The sequence below is a fragment of the Dermacentor andersoni genome, chromosome 1 (assembly GCF_023375885.2).
Source record: "Dermacentor andersoni chromosome 1, qqDerAnde1_hic_scaffold, whole genome shotgun sequence".
NCBI classification, from domain to species: domain Eukaryota; kingdom Metazoa; phylum Arthropoda; class Arachnida; order Ixodida; family Ixodidae; genus Dermacentor; species Dermacentor andersoni.
In genome coordinates, this window is record NC_092814.1 from 268,502,982 (window position 1) to 268,521,661 (window position 18,680).

Consider the following 18,680-nt stretch of genomic DNA (forward strand, 5'->3'; position numbering starts at 1 on the left):
GGGGGGTGTCAGTTGACGGAAGCGCCGCTATTCCCATTTGCGGCGGCACCCTCAGAACGGCGGCGCTTGGGGGGAGTATTGGTAGTTCATGGAAGAGCAGACACCGCTCGCGGGTTTCCTGGGGTTTCTTTCTCTGTTGAAAGGCACTGGTTTGACGCGCTCCACTTGACTGCCGGCTACGCGCTACTTCAATGCTTCCCTAGTCATGAGTGCTCTAGGCCCACTAATCGTTCGCCACTCGTTCACAGCAGCGTTGAAGAGGGCTGCCATCCTTTACGTCGAAGGAACAAATAACAAACGGGTGGTGCGAGAGTGGCGACTGCAGCGAAGCGAAATTTTGATCTGTGACGGCAAGTGAGAAATTTCCCACGTGCCGAAGTCTGGACGCTTTCCGGAGCTGTAGGCTAAGCTTGCGGCGTAGTCGCTAAAATATGTGATCGGTCCCTGCCAGTGAAGTGCGACATGGTCATGAAACAAGCCCGGACCTTCGTCTTAATTTTAAGGCCCAGCTCCGCCGTGAGTACAATGACGGTGACGAAAGTATGGCGTACACAACAGATGTCATTGACTCGTGGCAGCTGCTCTGCGATCAGGGAGGTGCCCCAAGCGACGTGACACTCGAGCACTTTGTCTTCAGCGATGCTTGCGCTGTGACAACTGAAGAGCTGGACGATGACGCAAAAATCCAGAGCGTCACAGATACAGAAAAGCAGGACGACGACTCGGACGAAGAAGTCCAGGCGGCAAGCAGCATAGCTACACCGAAGCAAGTCATCGATGCGCTGGATCTCTTACGCACGTATGCGGGCGCGCACTCGCAAGAGCAAGCCTTAGCAGCCCTGTCAACCTACGACTGCCTTATAACCCCGACGCTTACTAAAAAGCGGCAGATGAAGCTGACGGAGTTCATCGCTTCCATCTGAGTTGCATAGAATTGCTCTGCGGGAAGTTAAATAAAATATACCAGCGTTCATGAATCAACGTTGTCATTGCTTTACGGAGCACGGTATCATCCGATGGTAAGTGGTGGCCTCATTGATCCACCAAGTTGATACTACTTCCAATTTTCTTCGAAAGAATATTCAAGTTGATAGCTCTGGTATGAGCACAATTATTTTTTCTTTGCGCCACGGGTTGCCATGTCTTCGTGAAAGGATTTTTTTTTTAGTGATGACAAATCATGATGATGATGGCACTGATGGCTACATCTAGTGGCAGCGATGAGCACTAGGCGCGGCGCTTGCTGCAGACCTGCTCTTCACCGTACGCGTAATGAAGAAAAATGCGTTCGTACCCGCTGGCTATCGGGCATCACGCTCTTGGTTGTGTTATTAGTTCTGGGGTTTATTGGTTATCTTTGTAATTTTGCTATCTACAAAGTGTCATACGCCAGGTGTGTTCCAAGAACCTGCATCTTAATTTGGACTGCTGAAACATGCGAACCTCGACTTAACGAAACTCGCCATTTAACGAATTTTCGGCTGCAAATTGGACTTCGTTATATCGAGGTTCGACTGTATTCATTTTGGCAAACACTAAAAAGCTTTACCTTGTTCATACACATATTATTCTTTACTGGAGCGCTGGGTTACGGCAAACGTAGATGCCAGTCACGAGGCCAGTAGCGACATTTTGTGACACTTCGTCCTACAACACGTCAAACATTTTTTTGTTACATAGGTGTTTTTGTCTAAGCAATATATAAAAATAGGACTGTTTGTTGTCAATTGCACCACTGCTGACACTTTACACCAACAGATAAGTAGAATATAGTTAGTTACGGCAATAAAAACTCTCCATCCCCTCTAAGTAAACTCTGCGTCACTAGATGGCGCCACCAATCCAAAGTTTTTTTTTTCATTTTTCTCGTTTTCAATTATTTTTGCTTTCATATCTTTTTTTTTCACATTCAGCGTGAGTATATTACTCGTCTGTTATGAAGGGTACCACCACAAGTTCAATTCAGCTCAAGTTTACCTTCCAGTCAGAAGGGCTGTCATACATGCTGCCACTTGGTCACGCCGCAGAACGTGAATTAAGGGGGGACATGGGGATCAAAGCTAACTTTTTTATTTACCAGCCGATTTTGAAGAAATTTTGCACAGGTGTTAATAATATCACATAAACAAAACTGTGAAAATATGGCTGCAATATCTGCAGTACTTTTTTGTTTACAAAATTTTTCTGTTTTCATTTTTGCAAAATGCCTGCACACCTGTATATTGATGGAAGGAGTTCAAGCAAACATTGATAGCACTCCTATATGTATCCTCCACACAGTGACATTCCTGTAATTTTTTTAGCCTACCAGATTTTTTTAATATTCTCATTCTTTGGTAGCTACTCCAGTTGCATGAAAATCTCGACTGTGAAAACATAAGATAAATTATTGAAGCAACTATTTTGAAAACAAAACATGTCACTGTGTGCAGTGGTGCACAATGAGTGTAACAAAACAAACGGTGTAAAAATATTCATAACAGTGGCTGAGATATTGGCTTTGCAAGTTGACCTTGGTGGTATAAAAAAGTTTTGAGAAAAAGGTGTTCGAAGTTTTGAGCCATGTTTATTCGAGTAGAAACCACCGGCCTTGTAGGTGCAGGTGTCCGGTTGATCTCTTGGCTTCTTGGATCTTTTATGCTTGCTTTCATGTGCTTTTCGTGCCCTCTTCTTGCTCAAGGCATCTTTCTCAGCCGCTCGACTCGCTTGAGTCCGTCACCACCGAGCATGCTCCTCCCGCCGTAAACCCTATCTTCCGTTCAGTTGCCGGCACAGAACCAAGTGACGCGCGGACAGTGGCGGCGGTCATATTCAACACCTCCAACAAGATGAATTGTGACTCAAGATGCGACTGTATGGTGCGACCGTTGCTGATGCACGGTTCGTTTTCACGGCCGGCAGACGCACGCGCTTGGACCGCACTTTCGTCGTTCATCTCGGTGACGGTGGTGGCACAATCGGGGTACGTCGCGGAGTATTTACGGGACGTCGCTGGCCCGGAAGCATCGGAAAAGGCCGCTATTAGTTCGGTATCATCACCATTGGAGCTCAAGGCTGCAACAGCCTGCGAACTGCCCGGCAATGCGTCGACAGTCTCTCTTGCAAGCTAGCGCGCGGACACATCTCTGCTAGGACTACTTATCGTTCGGATGTTCGGCGGCTGCCGAAGCGGTGCTTGGTCGCGTATTTCGTCGTCCACGTCCGCCCAGTCATGCTCGAAACCACAAAATGAAATAGAAAATTCAAATCGGAATAAAGCGATGAAGCGGCGGTGTACCTCAAGTATCCAACACGTAAACAAAGGCGCAGCAGCCGGCGCGCGAAGAAACGGGAGAAGCAGACGCCGCAGCAGCTCGCTTCCAGACCCAGCCAATAAGGCGGCTCATAGAACGCACGTGACGGAGCAAGCCAATCGGCGGCCGTAACAAGCAGCTCCGCGACCTTCAGACTTTTTATGTTTTTATGCTTGCTCTTCTCTCTATCAGGAAATGAAAAAGGGGCGTCAAAAGGCGAAGAGGCGCGCTTTTCAACGATACCAGCATGGCCGCGCCGCGTACTGCCGTTCCGGAGCTAGGGGCGCTCGAAAACCGCGACTTTTCCACCGATTTTCACGAAATTTTCGCTGTATTGCCTGATGTATATATTTATTTATGGTACTTAGCAGTCGTTTTCAGCGGAAATACTTGGAAAACTTATAGAAAAGGGGTCAAAGATTCGGAATCTGCAACTTTCTAAAAAGTAATTTTTGGGTCGTTTTTCCATAGTTGATCCCCGCGTCCCCCCTTAAAGTTAACTTGTGCCTTGGTCCTACTATGGCGAAAACGCACGGGAGAAGTGGACATGTTTTGACTTGGGGCGGCTCGGCTCGCAAAACGCAGTGCGAGCCGAGCCTTACCGACTCCTTACCGTTTAGTATGCCGTACAGTAAGTGTGCACAAACGCAGTCCTAGGCCAGTACGATATTACCACACTTACCGTACGGTAACTCGGCACTGCTAAAACTTTGGGTCGGCGTGATTTGCCACCTATCAAGGATTCAAAATTTGGGAGGATAACGGCAACTTCGCGCAACACTTCCTCCCCCCTTTCACTCTCATCCACCCTGCGGATGAAAGAGGGAAAGGGAGGATGAAGCACTGTCGCGCCCGACGTGTAAATCAAAAGCTAGTATTACGACAGGTTGCTCGAAGCTACCAAAAAGATACTGACGCGTGTCTACGCACAGTGTCGGGAACGAGAGGCTACCGTAGGGTGTATCGCAAAGATGGCGGCCGTAAACAACTTTGTCATGATCCTGTGCAGTTGCTTTCGTTTGCGATGCGGTTAGTCGGCTTTCCGAGTGTCGGGCAGCTGCTGCAAACAGATCTGCGCTGATTCGGCACCAAACTGTAACGTTAGTTCGCCCAAGCCCAATGAAGCAGTGGTTTAAGCCGAATGATCTCAGCAGTACGGCCGTGACAAAAATTCGCCGCTGGTCGATGTGGTAACGGTCCACAAGCCGACTTGGAATGCATACCGTTAATATATTCATACGGATGGCTCACCAGCGAGATAATGTGTGCGGGTTAGATTGACAGCTGTTGAAGTGATGTGAAATTCATTGCCGCATATCCACCGATCTTCGCACTTCACGAAGTATGCGCTGCATTTGTTGCCGTTCCCTCTGCTTGCGCTACATTATCATTTCAATCGGTCCTGTCGATCCGGACAAACCTTGTACCGACAGAGGCGGCCCCCGCCAATGCAGCGCTGTTCTGCGAATTGCGGCGCTTTGGCGCAGTGTGTGCAATTCCCGCAATGGGGCGACGCTTACACGGAGCACTTAGATGTGTCAATTAATGATCAGAAAGACCTACTCTAACGACTCGGTACGTTTTTACAAAATAATCAAAATCGTTTCAGGGTCCCTCAAAACTGGTATCATAAGTGGGTGTGATGTGTCTGTATCTGACTAACAGCACCAGAGACAAATCAGTTTCCTTGTTGGCAAGTAAAGAACCAACTTTTTGCTTCAAAATTATTCGACACTAATTACTATTTGCTTCAAACCAAAAACTGATATTCACACAAGTCTACTTATCGTTCATTGAAATCAAGATAATGGCCAGCACACTTGGTCAAGAAATAGTTGCTTTGTTTTTCTTGCAGGAAATTTCACAACTGCTTATTGACAAAGTTCCATCCCCCAGTAGCTGTCTAGAAGTCCACCGAGATTTTGGGGCTAACAACACAAAAAGCCTCAGTTTAACAAAGTTATCAGCTGAAAAGACAACTTGGTTACACTGAGGCCCAATTGGATTGTTCAAACAATATGCAAGGTGGAACAGAATATCTTGCAGCACTTCAAAGTCATCAAATGCTAAAATGATAGAACCCATGCAGTACACTTTCTCCTAAACACTAAACAAAATAAAATAAATATGGTGATTAAAGTACTCCAATATTTCTAACTTTCTTTTCCTCCAACAAGAGAGAGAGAAAGGGAGAGAAAGACCACATGAATGAACAGCAAGCATGGCCATGATAACAGAAAAAGCAGCAGTAGCAAACCCTAAAATGCACAAATGCTATACATTCTGCGTCTACCCTCTAACCATGCCCGATGTACATAAAAGTATCTGCCTTTAAAATTTCTTGAAAGGGCTTAGCTTAGAAACGAAAAAAAACTATGCAGCGTGCACTCTGACAAATAGTTCAAATTCCCGACTGAAAGTGGTCACCCCCATGGACTAGCTAGTCAAAGGATGTGCAACTCACAGCAGGTCCCTCCGTTGAACGTAGGCACGGGCTCAAGAGAGAGCGAGTCCAGCACCAGCGTCTCTGGGTTGTACTCCGCACGTGTGCTGACTAGCTTGGCATAGTACTCCACATACCGCCGCTGACTTGGGATTGTCACCCCCTGCATTGCACACTTTATCAGAAAGTGCCATTACAATGCAATGGCAGCATGACAATAGCAAAACCAACACGTCCTTAATATGAACCCCTGATCAGATCACTGAGACTACAGTTTCCCACAAAAATTACAAGAAAGAGGAGCATTAGCATCTCTGGGTGCTGCAAGTATGATGGTATGGGAGTGATTTTAAATACAGTAAAACATTGTTAATTCGATGGTTTAAGCCAGCATGGGAGTGATTTTATATACAGTAAAACAGTGTTAATTCGACCCTCGTTCATTCAGAAAATTGGATAATTCGGACTTGTCCTGTGGTCCCGGCAGGCGCATGCATTAGTTAATGAAATGAAACTCATTAATTTGGACGCATCTGGCCGCATATCGGTTCATTCGAAAAACTCTCAGAGCTCGGCGAGTGCTGCAAATGTGCAACGCAAAAGAACAAACATGGTGTTTGCATCGACCAAAACGAAGCCATGGAGTCCACATCGCCATAGTCATCGGTGAAAATCGTACGTGAATAACAGCAACGCCAGAACGCTTCGTACCTATTTGTGCCCTTAAAGCCTTTATTCTTGCGTTTACCGCCACGCATAGCACCACGTTGGCCGTATGCCTTCATGGCTGCGTAGTCGCCATCCATCATTACGCTGATAGTGGCCACAGTTTCATCTGCAGCAGTTGCGGCAGTAGTTCCACTTCGACTCGGTGCACTCGTCGACCACGTGCCTTCATAGCTGCGTAGTCGCTATCCATGATCGCATCGATAGTGACAGCGATATAATCTGCAGTTGCAGAAAATGGTGGTTTAGTTTTGACTCAGTGCGTGCGTCGGCCGCGCGCCTTCAGAGCTGCAAGGTCACTGTCCATGACCGCGTTGACGGTGGCTGCAGTTTTGTCCACAGCGGTTGTGGCAAACAGCAGTTTTGTTTTCACTCAGTGCAAAGCTGTCAAGGATGAAGTCTACATCACAATGGTCGGCGACCTGGCGAAAAAATAATGGGGATGTGCGCGCGGTAGTGAAAAGTGTGCCTCTAATTAAGACGCGCCACGGCCACACTGTAAAGGAAATCTCGAGGCCTTCGCCACTCGTCATCAGTTATCAGTCACGAGATGACGAGAACTGCAGCTTTCGCACTGCTGTTGTGCAAAATAGAAACAGGACTTCGGTCAGTAAATAAAAGCGTATTGACATAGTAAGCATTTCTTCATTGTTCTCTTGGTACCCTTGATAATCCGACATTCGGTTAATTCGGAAATTTTTTTCAATCCCGTGAAATCCAAATTAACGAGGCTTTACTGTAGTTACAATACGGATTTGCCCAAGCTTCTGGCTTCAATTTGCTTTGCAACTTTGCAAATTGATTTTTCAACAAAATATTGCATTATAAATGCACAACAATCTGCAACCATTATGCTTACGCACCGAATAATTGAATGAATGTGTGTGGTTTAGTGGCGCAAGGGCCAGATATGGCCAAAGAGCGCCAAGATAGTGTTAGTGATTTCGCGGTGTTATGATGAGTTCTGTGACGAAGATGCGACTTGGCTGTAAAGTGGCCTAAATATAGTCGCTGTAAAGTGCGTAAAATCTATGTGCTATAAAATTATGGCGATGACTAATGACGCATACTATGAACATTAAAATCCATCGAAGAATAATGCAAACTATAAAATATATAAGATGGTAAAATTACTTGGAGCACTGCTGCCTCGCCAGAGCCCTTGAAACACAAGGGCCTAGAGGCATGTGCTATACCAAAGAGCTATCACAGCGGCATCCTCTGAAGAGAGGACCCGCTACGAACATGTGGGGCTAAAAACATGCAGGACAACACCGAAATTTATTGCCTTGAAGCATTTAGAAAAATGATTTCTTGGAAATTTAGAAAAATTAAATGTAATAAATAACTCCACAAGAAGATAAGCCACAAGGAAGAAGAGATGTAGTACTACCCATCATTACAACAACAGTAGCTGAAGGATTGCGGCACCAGAGTTCCCTAGTAATTTTTGCAGGAAACTATTGCTGAGGTGCAGTTGTACATACCTCCTGGGTAATGTGCAATACAGTCGCCGACTGATTTTTCGGACTCCAAAAATTCGGACATGCTCGATTATTCCGTCTGCTTCGCGGCACCGCCATTCTCCCCATAGACCATAATGTATAACAACTGCCGAAAGTTCGGACACCTTGCAACCTCTCGTCTGATTTTTCGGACACACCTTGAGCCAACTCGATCGAGAGCACCATGCACCGACTCTGACCGGTGCAAGGTTCGACTTGCTGAACGCCATTTTTGTTTTGAGCGGAGCCTCCTTGCTGCCCCACGAAGTGGCGCTACTGGAAATCCTCGCTCATCATCATCGTGTCTGCCTGGTTCGATAGAGTTGCTACAGCAGTTCCAGTCTCAGCTTAGTAAGCCACGTCAAGACAATCCAGCAGCTGATTTGTTCGTGCACGACACTGCGAGTAGGCCATGTTTTTCGTTTGTGCGACTGGTGTCGGCATAAGGGCGTGGTGGTGTTTGCTTTGTGTGCTGTGTTGAGGTTGCGGTGATCCAACATGGCATACGGAAACATCGCGTCAAGTGTCTAATGGTGCTGACAGTGCCTGCACAGACTGCACTGGGGCATGCCGGCAAGCGGGTGCCGGGAGGCCTAGGATTTGTCGCCTTCCGATGTGCTCCCTACTGACGGCGAAAATGTTCTGTGGAGACCTGCGCAGCGGTTGCATTGCGATTCCGGACACCGTCTCATTTGACAGTTTCACAGGTGCTGACACTGCTGTACTGACATGCGCAGAACTTGACTACGGCGAGATCACTCGTCAGGTTTCTGCTGCACCATCGGACGATGACTCCCAAGTTGGGAGATGACACACCATGTGCTACACTGCCGTCGCATGCGGAGCGTGTACAAGCAGTGACTGTGCTTTCAGCCGCCTATAGTGACCGTACGACCCTCTCAGAGGTTCAGGCTTATCTGATTGTGCGTAAACAGAACAACGTGCAACGGCGCATTCACGATTTCTTCAAGCCTACTGCGAGCCTGAATAAGTGCATGGAAATAAAGGATCTCTTCCTTTTTTTCTTAATCTGCTTTTTCGGACACCTGTTTATTCAGACATTTCCGCAGTCCCTGTGAAGTCCGAATAAATGGTCAGCGACTGTATACCATGTTCACTTGTTGGTCGTGTACAGTGCAGTCCACTTATAACGATATCGAGAAAGACGAAAAATATGATCGTTATAACCGATGATCGCTATATCTGGACTGCAGTTATAAAAAAAAAAATTTAAACCCGTTTGCGCTCTTTACCTTTGCAGCTCTGAACTCGAATTCGCTACTTGCTCTAAAGAATAGATGATGTATACAGTAGGCCGTGAAAAACAAACTTTATTTCTAGCGCCAATGACCGTGTGAAGGATTAGGCGCGCCGAAATAGTCCGAAATCTGCACTTGCTTTTGCGGCAGCTTCAGCTTCACAACCGCGGTGTGCATGGATTCCAGCTGCTGCGCGAACACTGGCGGCAATCTTTTAGCATGCATAAAATCAATTAAGGAGTCGATCGACGACAGTGCACTTTGCGTGGACATCGTGGTCGGGGTCAAGGAGCCACTGTCGATCTCGTTGTCACTGTCGCTGATGCCGTCGCCACCGTCGCACAACTTTGCGTCTGTCGAGACAGCACATCTTCGGCGATCGCCTCGTCGGTGACCTCATCGCAGAACGAGGCAGCACTGTCTGCAGTCAAAAACTGCTCCTTCGACACACCACCTGTGTCACCAGTAGGAACGAGCTCCCAGAGCTCAGTTATGTCAGCGACTTCCACCGGGTGGGTCTCAGCAGGTTGGGGAAGTTTGTCCTTACGCACAAAGCCCGCCTTCTTGAAGCAATTGGTGATGAACCACTGGTAAAGCACCTCTTCAACACCGGCGTACAAAGGGTCTCTAACCCCTTTTCCGCTGATCGGAATGGCCGCTGATAGCTCCTGCCTTCAGAATCGCGGTGCTCCCGGAGGTTTTCAAGATGGTTGATATCGTTAACTGGACGAGCTCATACTTCTTCACGAGGGCGCTCACCTTGAAGCCGCATCGAGAGTCCTGCAAAATATCCATCTTCGTGTCAAGCGACACAGCTTTGCGCTTTGTCGGCGCCATCTTCGAACTGGGTTGAACCGTTGGTTGCACGCTGCTTCGGTGGCGTCAGCCTGCTATCGCGAGAGAGACGCGGGACGGGCGCCACCGCGCCGCTTTGCTTGTCGCTTCCTTTTTTCTTTCTCTCTCTTTCGGAGCGACTGTGGCCGACGCGCATGAAGCAGCTAGCGCCATCTTGTGGCGCGCTGCGCCAACGTTGGCTGCGCCTACTCGTGCACGGGCGGGGCGAGACGCGCTGCGCGGTAATGGCGGCAGATACGAACTTACGGAGGTAAACATCGCCTCGCCACGACATCGTTCGTTTCAGGGAACTAAGCAACGCAAACGTTACGATTATTTGGCACGGAAAATGCCGTCCAGACTGCAAAATTTTGATCGTTATATCCGATATACGGTGAATAACCTATCGTTATAAATGGTTTTTTTCCCCATAGACCTAATGCATAAAATGACACTCTCATGTCGACCCATCGTTATAACCGATATATCGTTATATGTGGTATCGTTATAAGTGGACTGCACTGTACAATCGACATGTCCCAAGTTGACCTGTAGCATTTCCAAAGGGCAAAACACTTCCCACACCACTGCGAAGTGCGCATTGAGCAAGCACCGGCGATCCAAATACCGGCGCACATTCTAGCAAGTGTGGCAATGCCTATGCATGAAAACACAGAGGCCACAAAGCTTCATATGCAAATCAATCATCCCCAGCATTCTGCATTCTTTTTCGAGATAACGCATATGTGCTACCTCTGCCACACAAGAGAGCTTGTTCAAGCATGTGTAAAATAACAAAACAAAGGCATCCAGCAAGAGAAAGCACTACATAAGCTCAGCGATAAATGCACCATGGTCACGCATAGCGAACCATCACTGCACATCAGGTTGCAGAAAGGGCTCCGAGGGCATTTAAAATCGGCACACTGCACAGACCCCGCAAAAAATTTATCAGTGCCTCACTGGGACATGAACCATATAGAAAATGATGCTGGCTCTTGCATGGTTGCACTAATAGGCACACATAGTGATAACTGCAACAAGCCAATGCACCGACCCAGAGCAGAGTGGCAGGGCGCACAGTCTTGAAAGAGTGCTCACTACTGCCTCACTACATTGCACGACTGTACAAAAAAGCCAGATTTAAAAGATACAGTCTCCATCGGACAATTTGGGCTCGACGGGGACCGTCTAGAAGTCCGAATAATAGGGAGTCTAAAAAAATCAGATTCACCAAAGAATAAGCGATATTCCACAGGTGGCCAAAAAAAAGCTTGTTAATGAGTTGCTGTGGGCACATCGCTTGCCTGCAATATAGTCAGTTCGTATTTCAACTATTGTCATGCTGTTGCTACAGGTATATCAAAGTACAGTCAATGCATGCACTGAAGCTCCATCCCCTGGTAACTTAAGAAAAGGTTGACTACACTGTGATAGCCAAACTATCGCGGTTTCCTTGACAACAATCACTGTCCAGCCCTTCCCTCATTTAATAGCTGTCCTTGGAACAAACACTGAGGGTGCATTATTAGCACCACTTGAAGCTCCTTAATTCCGAGCAACAAATATTCATAATAGCAATCAAAAGTCACCAGGGATTGTGTCTCCAACATTTAAAAGAACAAACGCAGGACACACAGAACTCGCACAACAATCTGCAAACACCACCTTTACAATTTATCAACTTGGCTTGGCTCATCCCATGGTTTGGGCACAATTGACCACTACTGGATCAATTAGGCTCCAGTAGTTGGTTTTGAGCAGGTGCTGGTGACACAGCCGGCAATGTATCAAAGCAAAAATATAGCTCCTTCTGCTCAATGCGATGGCTGAATCAGCATGCAGTTGTGCAGGCAGAGTCCAAATGATTTAACTGTGTGCTGTAAAGTGTCTGAAATTTCAGTCAACCTTGCATATTGTCTATGGGGCCAGGGCAATGTCGCAAAGCTGTCTGTATAATCGAGCATGTCCGAATTATCAGTCGGCAACTGTGTTGCACAAGCTGTCTATAGAGCAACATTTTTTTTTTTGCTTTAAATTGTTTTAAACTTTGCATAACTTTTTCGCTTTTGCTTTTTTTGCTTAAAAGACGTGTGTACTAATGAGAGTAAACCCATAGCTGTCAACGCATAATTGTCTCATTTCAGCCAGCTATGCATAAAGGAGGTTTCACTGTATTGTATAACATTGTTATATAGTATAGTATAACATATATATATAGTAGTATATAGTATATAGTAGTATAGTAGTAGTATAGTATAGTATAGTATAGTTATATAGTAGTATGTATAACATTGTTATATAGTATTGTTATAACATTTTACGTTAACCATAGACATAATTGGATTCAATCCCCTTTCTTCCTCCATTGCAGCCAACAGGCTGTGATCACAATGCAGACACTGTCAAATGCCAGTGCCAAGTTACTTCACACTAAGGCCAATGCATTACATAATTAAAGACAAAGAAAGACAGCTTGATACCTGCCAACCTGGTGAGATAAAAAATCAGGAGACTTCTTATTCGCGCCAATGGGGGGGGGGGGGGTTGCATTCACTGTTTTAACCCGGGGGGGGGGGGGGGGGGGGTTCAAACTTTCAGGCAGTGTTCGATGAGTCCTTTTGCAGGGACCTTGCAGTAGCAGGCTTTGCTCACTTCAAAAATTTGTCCGAGTAGTTTTGCTCAAAACATGGTCCAGACGGACGGCCCTTCACTAGCAGCAGGTGTTGGAGGGTTGTGTTGCACATTGATGAGCAGAATTCAGTCCTAGTTTTTCGTACCATGCTAAAATCGTCTCACACTCTGCCTTGCTATGCGGTATCACAAGTAAATCGAGCATCACCTTAGCAACTCAGTAAAACATGTTTTCCATCAGTGTTTTTCATTTTGCAACCATAGACCACTGCACGTCCCACCTTTCTTCATTCAGAATGTGCTCTTGAAGACTACTGTACGCATGTAGTGTGGCAAATTCAGCTTCGAGAGCATCTTAAGCATCTTCATCAGATTCATTGGATTCTCGGGGCAGCAGCTGAGGGAAACTCTGAATAAAAAACCGAAGACTCGAGAACGATGCCTGTGAAATAAATTTCAGGTTGGCCACCGCCGCATTCTTCCGAGTTGAGTTTCAGAGTTGCGTCAACATCCAGAACGCTTCGCCTCGTCACATTTCTGAAACATTTTCTGTAGAAAAGGCCCAATGTTGTCGCTGACACTAAGGGGTAGATTGTGTTCGACGAGGAATCCAGTAAACAGGCACTCCACACGTATTACACTGTCGTCGCAGTTGTTCCAGAGAAAGTTCACTATGTTGTCTTGCTGCTCAGCAGTGCACCGTGGAAACGTTCAGTTTCAAGTCACCTTTGCCACCTTGTGCTGACGTCGCATCCCCACGTTGTACAAAATGCATAAGGTTCTCCTTTTCTTGATGTCAAAAAGCACGGATATTCAGAAGCATAAGATCACATAAACTTCTGCAATTACCTTTTCTTGGGCTTTGATAGCGCCATGGCATCAAACACATGAGGATTGTAACTTTACACAGTGCACCGCATACACACGGCCTAGCCAACACTAATCATACACACAAGCAGCAACGCCTTGCAAGCAGCAGCAACAAGATGCACCATGGAGGAAGGCCTGCATGAAATGCAAGAGATACATTGGCTCTGGGTTTGGTCGGCTTACTAGGCACCATAGTCAGCTGCTTAGTCAATGATACCGATGGTGCTAGTGTGGTCGTTGTTGGTGATGCTGACGATTTACGATGCGGCTTTAGATTTCGCAGTGCCGGTTTCGCAAAAACCATTATTGTGCGAACAGAGACCACTTTTCGGGAGATATAAGACAGTGATCGTACAATCGGAAAGTTCAGTCAAAAATCGGGAGTCTCCCGGGCGAATCGGGAGGGTTGGCAGGTATGCAGCTTGTAACAGAACAGAATCATCCCATTAATGTAATTAAAACATACATCAACATAAACTTGACAGTCTTTTCCCACTAAATGGAGCACTTTCACACACTCAACCATACTTACATCACCTGAACATGCAAAAAGTGCAAGCAATACATACGATCATGAGCAAAAATTCAAGTACTATACAAGTAGGGAAAAAAAATCACAACCAAGACAAAAATTCGGCTCAATGTAAATGTGCTTGCTCACGCAGTGCAGTGCATGCAGTAATAGTCCAGTAAGTTAAAAATTTTGAGAAATATTTTGGAGCAGGAAAATACATTTCCGGAGCAGTTTAGAAACAGCCACATCATACATTCAGAGCAGTTTTGAAAGAGAAAAGAGGGCATTTTTTTTTTTAAACACTTCAAGCAGTATAGCAATAACGTGTAGCCATTTGGTGCAGCTTCTTATTACTGCTTAAAGGTAAAAGAAGACAAGCCAACAGCCAACAGCAGCCAATAACTAAGAAGGAAAAGAACAGTAGCCAGAAAAAACAAGGATGAAATACAGGACTGGCGCTTAACTTTCTGTTTGTGTGCATGAACACACGATACGATCTGCATGCCTTTCAGTAGCTAATCAGTCCTATAGGTTTCTTTTTTTTTTTCTTTACTGGGAAAAACCAAGCACCATGAAAAGGCCGCGTGCAGGGGACTTCAGCTGGGTATCTTACCGAATATTCGAAAAATGGAGCAACGAATAACCAATTTATGAATTAAATTATTTGAATGTTCACTATTCCATTTGTATTTGCATATAGTTATACCTTAATATAACGAAATCAATAAAATTGCCAACTTGCTTCATTATATGGGAAATTTTTGAACATTCAACTTCCACTTTTTATGCAAATAAGTGCAGCCGCCGATGGATGTTTCCTACATGGAGGATCCTGCAAAATTTTATGAATTATCGGGCAATCGAAAAAAAAAAACGTAAATTTGGATGAGAAAAAAATTATTTTGTTGAACTGAATCTTCACGTCGGCGGTACAAAGCAAATGCAGCCCCACTTTCGTGTCCACTCTGCACCCACGGCTGACAGTGTCGCCCGCAATGAGACATCACTATCAGGAAAAGCGCCGGCAGTGAGGAGCGAATGATTCACAACGAGTCTCCAAAACTCGAGATTACATAACCTCCAGTACTGAACGCGTGGGAAGACAGCTGGCATGATGTTGCGCCACCTCGGCACAACCGCTCTTGCACACACGGCAAATTACCTCTAAAACAGGGCACTTGGATGTAATACAGGACATGGCACTGCTCCGCTTCAGTGGTCGCTCGCGCAGCGTGCAATTTGAAGTGTGTTTGCAAGCAGCCGCTTGTAATTCAATCATTTGACAACCATCTGCACCCACAGAAGTTATCATTCATTGTCTTAGTATTTCTTCGTGGCAGCAGTGAAATTTCATTATATTGAAATCATGTATAAACACACTTCGTTACATGGTGGTTACATGGTGTTCTATGGACAAGTTGTAATAATAAAAAAGTAAAATACTTTGTTATATCGAGAATTTTGTTATATTGAAGTTCGTTATATCGAGCTTTAACTGTATTTAGGTATTTGCACACCCCTACTGAAAACGTTCCATTTCTGTGAAAGCAGGCGAAAATACTGCACTTTGGCACGATTGGCGAAACTGGCACTTGAGTGGGTGCAGGCAAGTATAATTGTAGCAAAATGGCACAAATGGAGCAGTTGGACAATCACTGTGCATTATCTAATTCTAGTCTACATGGCCACACCAGAAGGAAATTGCGACTGCCAAAGTCTCAGGTTTTTGCTCGTGATTGTAATGTCAGTATCAACACTTCTAGCAGTCATTGTGCACATCTTTTTTTTCTTTCCCGCAACTGTGTCAAGATGCTTTTACAGTTACCAGCAAACCTCAAGCGCTGCAATAGAGCTTGGGTAGTAACTGTCTTCAATTGCAATGGCAGGATGTATGCGCCTTTTCTTTTCAACCTTAGTTTTGGACACTGTATTTACATAGGTTACAAAATGGCACACCTCTTGCTCCAGCAAATGCTCTATATCTCTGCCCACTTATTCTTACTAAAAGCTGTGGCAACAGCCATCCCTTCAAGAAGCTGCATTTTGCAGCCCAGTTGCACCTCTGTGTGTGGGGCTAACAATTGCCAAGGTTTAGTGGCATCACATAACCAAGGAAAACATCTGTGCTTTACTACCTTGAGGTCTTTCGTCCTGCGCTCACTGTAATAAGAGAGAGCCTCCCCAGCAGTGGCAAACATGCGGCTGTGTACCAGGTATGAGCACACCATCACTCCTGTTCGACCCTGCAGGTGGAAATGCAGTTTGTTTCATGAACAGAAAGCACAATGGTTAGTGAGTTACCTTGCAATAACTCACTACACCAAAATGTCACAGGAATAAATGAGCATCACCTTATTAACTTGGTTGACAAGTATTATCCAGCATTGTTACCAAAAATCAGAGGCTCGCTACAGCTGCCTTCAATGTTTTCACTCTCCTTTTTCCACAACTTGAGCACTGAAAGCTACGAGTATCCACTACAGCTTGTGGCATCGCAATGCACTTAGTTTTCCTTTCAATTTAGGTAAGTTAACTGCTGAATTCTCATATTCTGCTTTATCAGCAATTCTATTCCTTCTAGTTAACGGACATGCAACTCTTGCTAACTTGTGGACCACATGTGATCCTCCACCTGTTCCCAACCAGCCACAAGGAGCCACCACACTGGTCCCTGGTATTATACTTTTGCCGCGTGGAAACAGCATGAAGGAAGCAAAAGCAACACACAAGCGTGAAACATGAAAGACAGTGTGAGTACACCATCTGTAGCAGGAATATGTACTCTCACAAAAATATACACAGCAGGCTCATAGGAGCCTGCTGGAGTAACACACAGGAAATCATCATTCTTCAGGTATTCTAGAGATAAACAACAGACAAACATCTGCAGTAGACTCCCACTAATACGAACCTGGTTAAGCCTAATTTTCGGATATGAGGAACATTGAGTGAACATTTGGTTGGTTCCTCATAGACCCACTGAAGAAGCAATAATAATCCACTTGACACAAACCACCAATTTAGTTAACTGAACTTCCACAGCCACAACTGACACTTGCTACTGGACTCTGCGAGATGCCAGGATTGACAGTTTTGGAGGAGGCAATTCTGCTAGCTACTTGAGAAGCAAATGGTGTTTCTGAATACATAAATAGTTACGCCAGTATTGACGATTATGTGGAAAGCTGCAGGGATGACATCATATAGTAACTTAGGAAGCCCTCGATTCCTTTCCCTGACCAAAAGCATACTGCCCAGGCATTCCGCCATGAAGCTGATTTTCTACTCGTCCTACCAGTATTAGCCAAGCCTATGGTGTGTATACGTTTGCTCAAGGGTGTACCTCTGGAAGCTGGTAATAAGACGAGGACACTGCCTAGGAGCCACAAGAACCAGCTTCACATGTGATGCAGCTGATAATGCCCCGAATATTTTGCTTCTTTCTTTTTTTCCAACAGCATCAGGGCACAGAAAAATATCTAAGCAGTTTAGATGAAACGTCAGTTTTTGTGACTTTGCACTGACTTGCACAATACCGGCACGCAACAATTAAACACATAAGAGTGCAAAAGCAACACTTAGAATGATGAAAATACCACAAATATGCCTATTTATGTGCCTTTTGGTTTTACTGCTGTTTTATTAATTGTTTCATGTCGTAGGTATTTCTGCACAACAGATAAAATTGTATTGAGATTGGCAGATCACTTCTCTTACTTCTGATAACACATTCGTCACAGTCACTTCAAATTAATCTTAGCGGGAGTTTACTGTATTTGAAACACATTTCATATATATATTATAGAACTCAAACCTACAAGTTATCAAATATCTCCATCAGACATTCAGGGCAACTTGAGTGGAATTGTTCAAGCAGAAGAGGCTAAACTTCCATCAATAAACCACAAAAATATCGATTGAAAAAGAGCAGACAATGCTACTGAATGTTATACATTATACTAAGAAAAAAATCGGGAAGAAAACACATATACTGTGCTTTTCATTGCACATTATCAGAAGTCTATGTGAATGCTGATAAAATGCAACTTACATTAAACAGTTTTTGTGTTTTGTTTTAGAACTTTCACTATGCCTGTTCTACACTTGCATAGTCCAGTTACAACATGCTTCTACTGGTAGAAGGGATAAAGATCATACAATTAACTAAACGAGAATTTATATTACAAAATCAGTTGAAGCATCCAAGACTGAACCAGAATAGCAATTTGAGAGAGCATCATTGAAAAGTAGCACAAAGAGTGGAAGGAAAAGAATTGTGCAATTAAATGAAAGAACTATGGACACAACTGCCAACTAAAATGTTTTTGGAAAAAGAATGTATCTATAAAAACAGAAGGTGACGGTGTTATCAAACATTACAGTGCACACACATGGAAACACCGGCAGATCGAAAAAAAGAAAACGAAAACAGTAGAAACAAACAGACAGCTAAGCATAAGCAAACAGCAAAACGAAACAAAAGTTCAGATAATCTTGATGACAAGGAACATAGGTTCAAAAGAGCAAACTCAATGTCCCGCAAAGCCACTGATGGTTGGCTCATGCACCTGTCACTAATTTTTTTTAATACAGAATGCTTCA

At 44.9% G+C, this 18,680-nt stretch overlaps 1 protein-coding gene across 3 annotated transcripts in view; it reads right to left on the minus strand.

Annotated features, from left to right (window-relative positions):
* Positions 1-18,680, minus strand: part of LOC126547709 (phosphatidylinositol 3,4,5-trisphosphate 3-phosphatase and dual-specificity protein phosphatase PTEN-like) — a 118,046-nt gene that overhangs the window by 71,809 nt on the left and 27,557 nt on the right. For all 3 annotated transcript variants that reach the window (XM_055063132.2, XM_055063133.1, XM_050195663.2), the window contains exons 6-7: positions 16,214-16,321; positions 5,758-5,899 (exon numbers count right to left, since the gene is read on the minus strand). In XM_055063132.2, the coding sequence (XP_054919107.1) occupies positions 5,758-5,899; positions 16,214-16,321 (250 nt within the window). The remainder of the gene's footprint in view (positions 1-5,757; positions 5,900-16,213; positions 16,322-18,680) is intronic.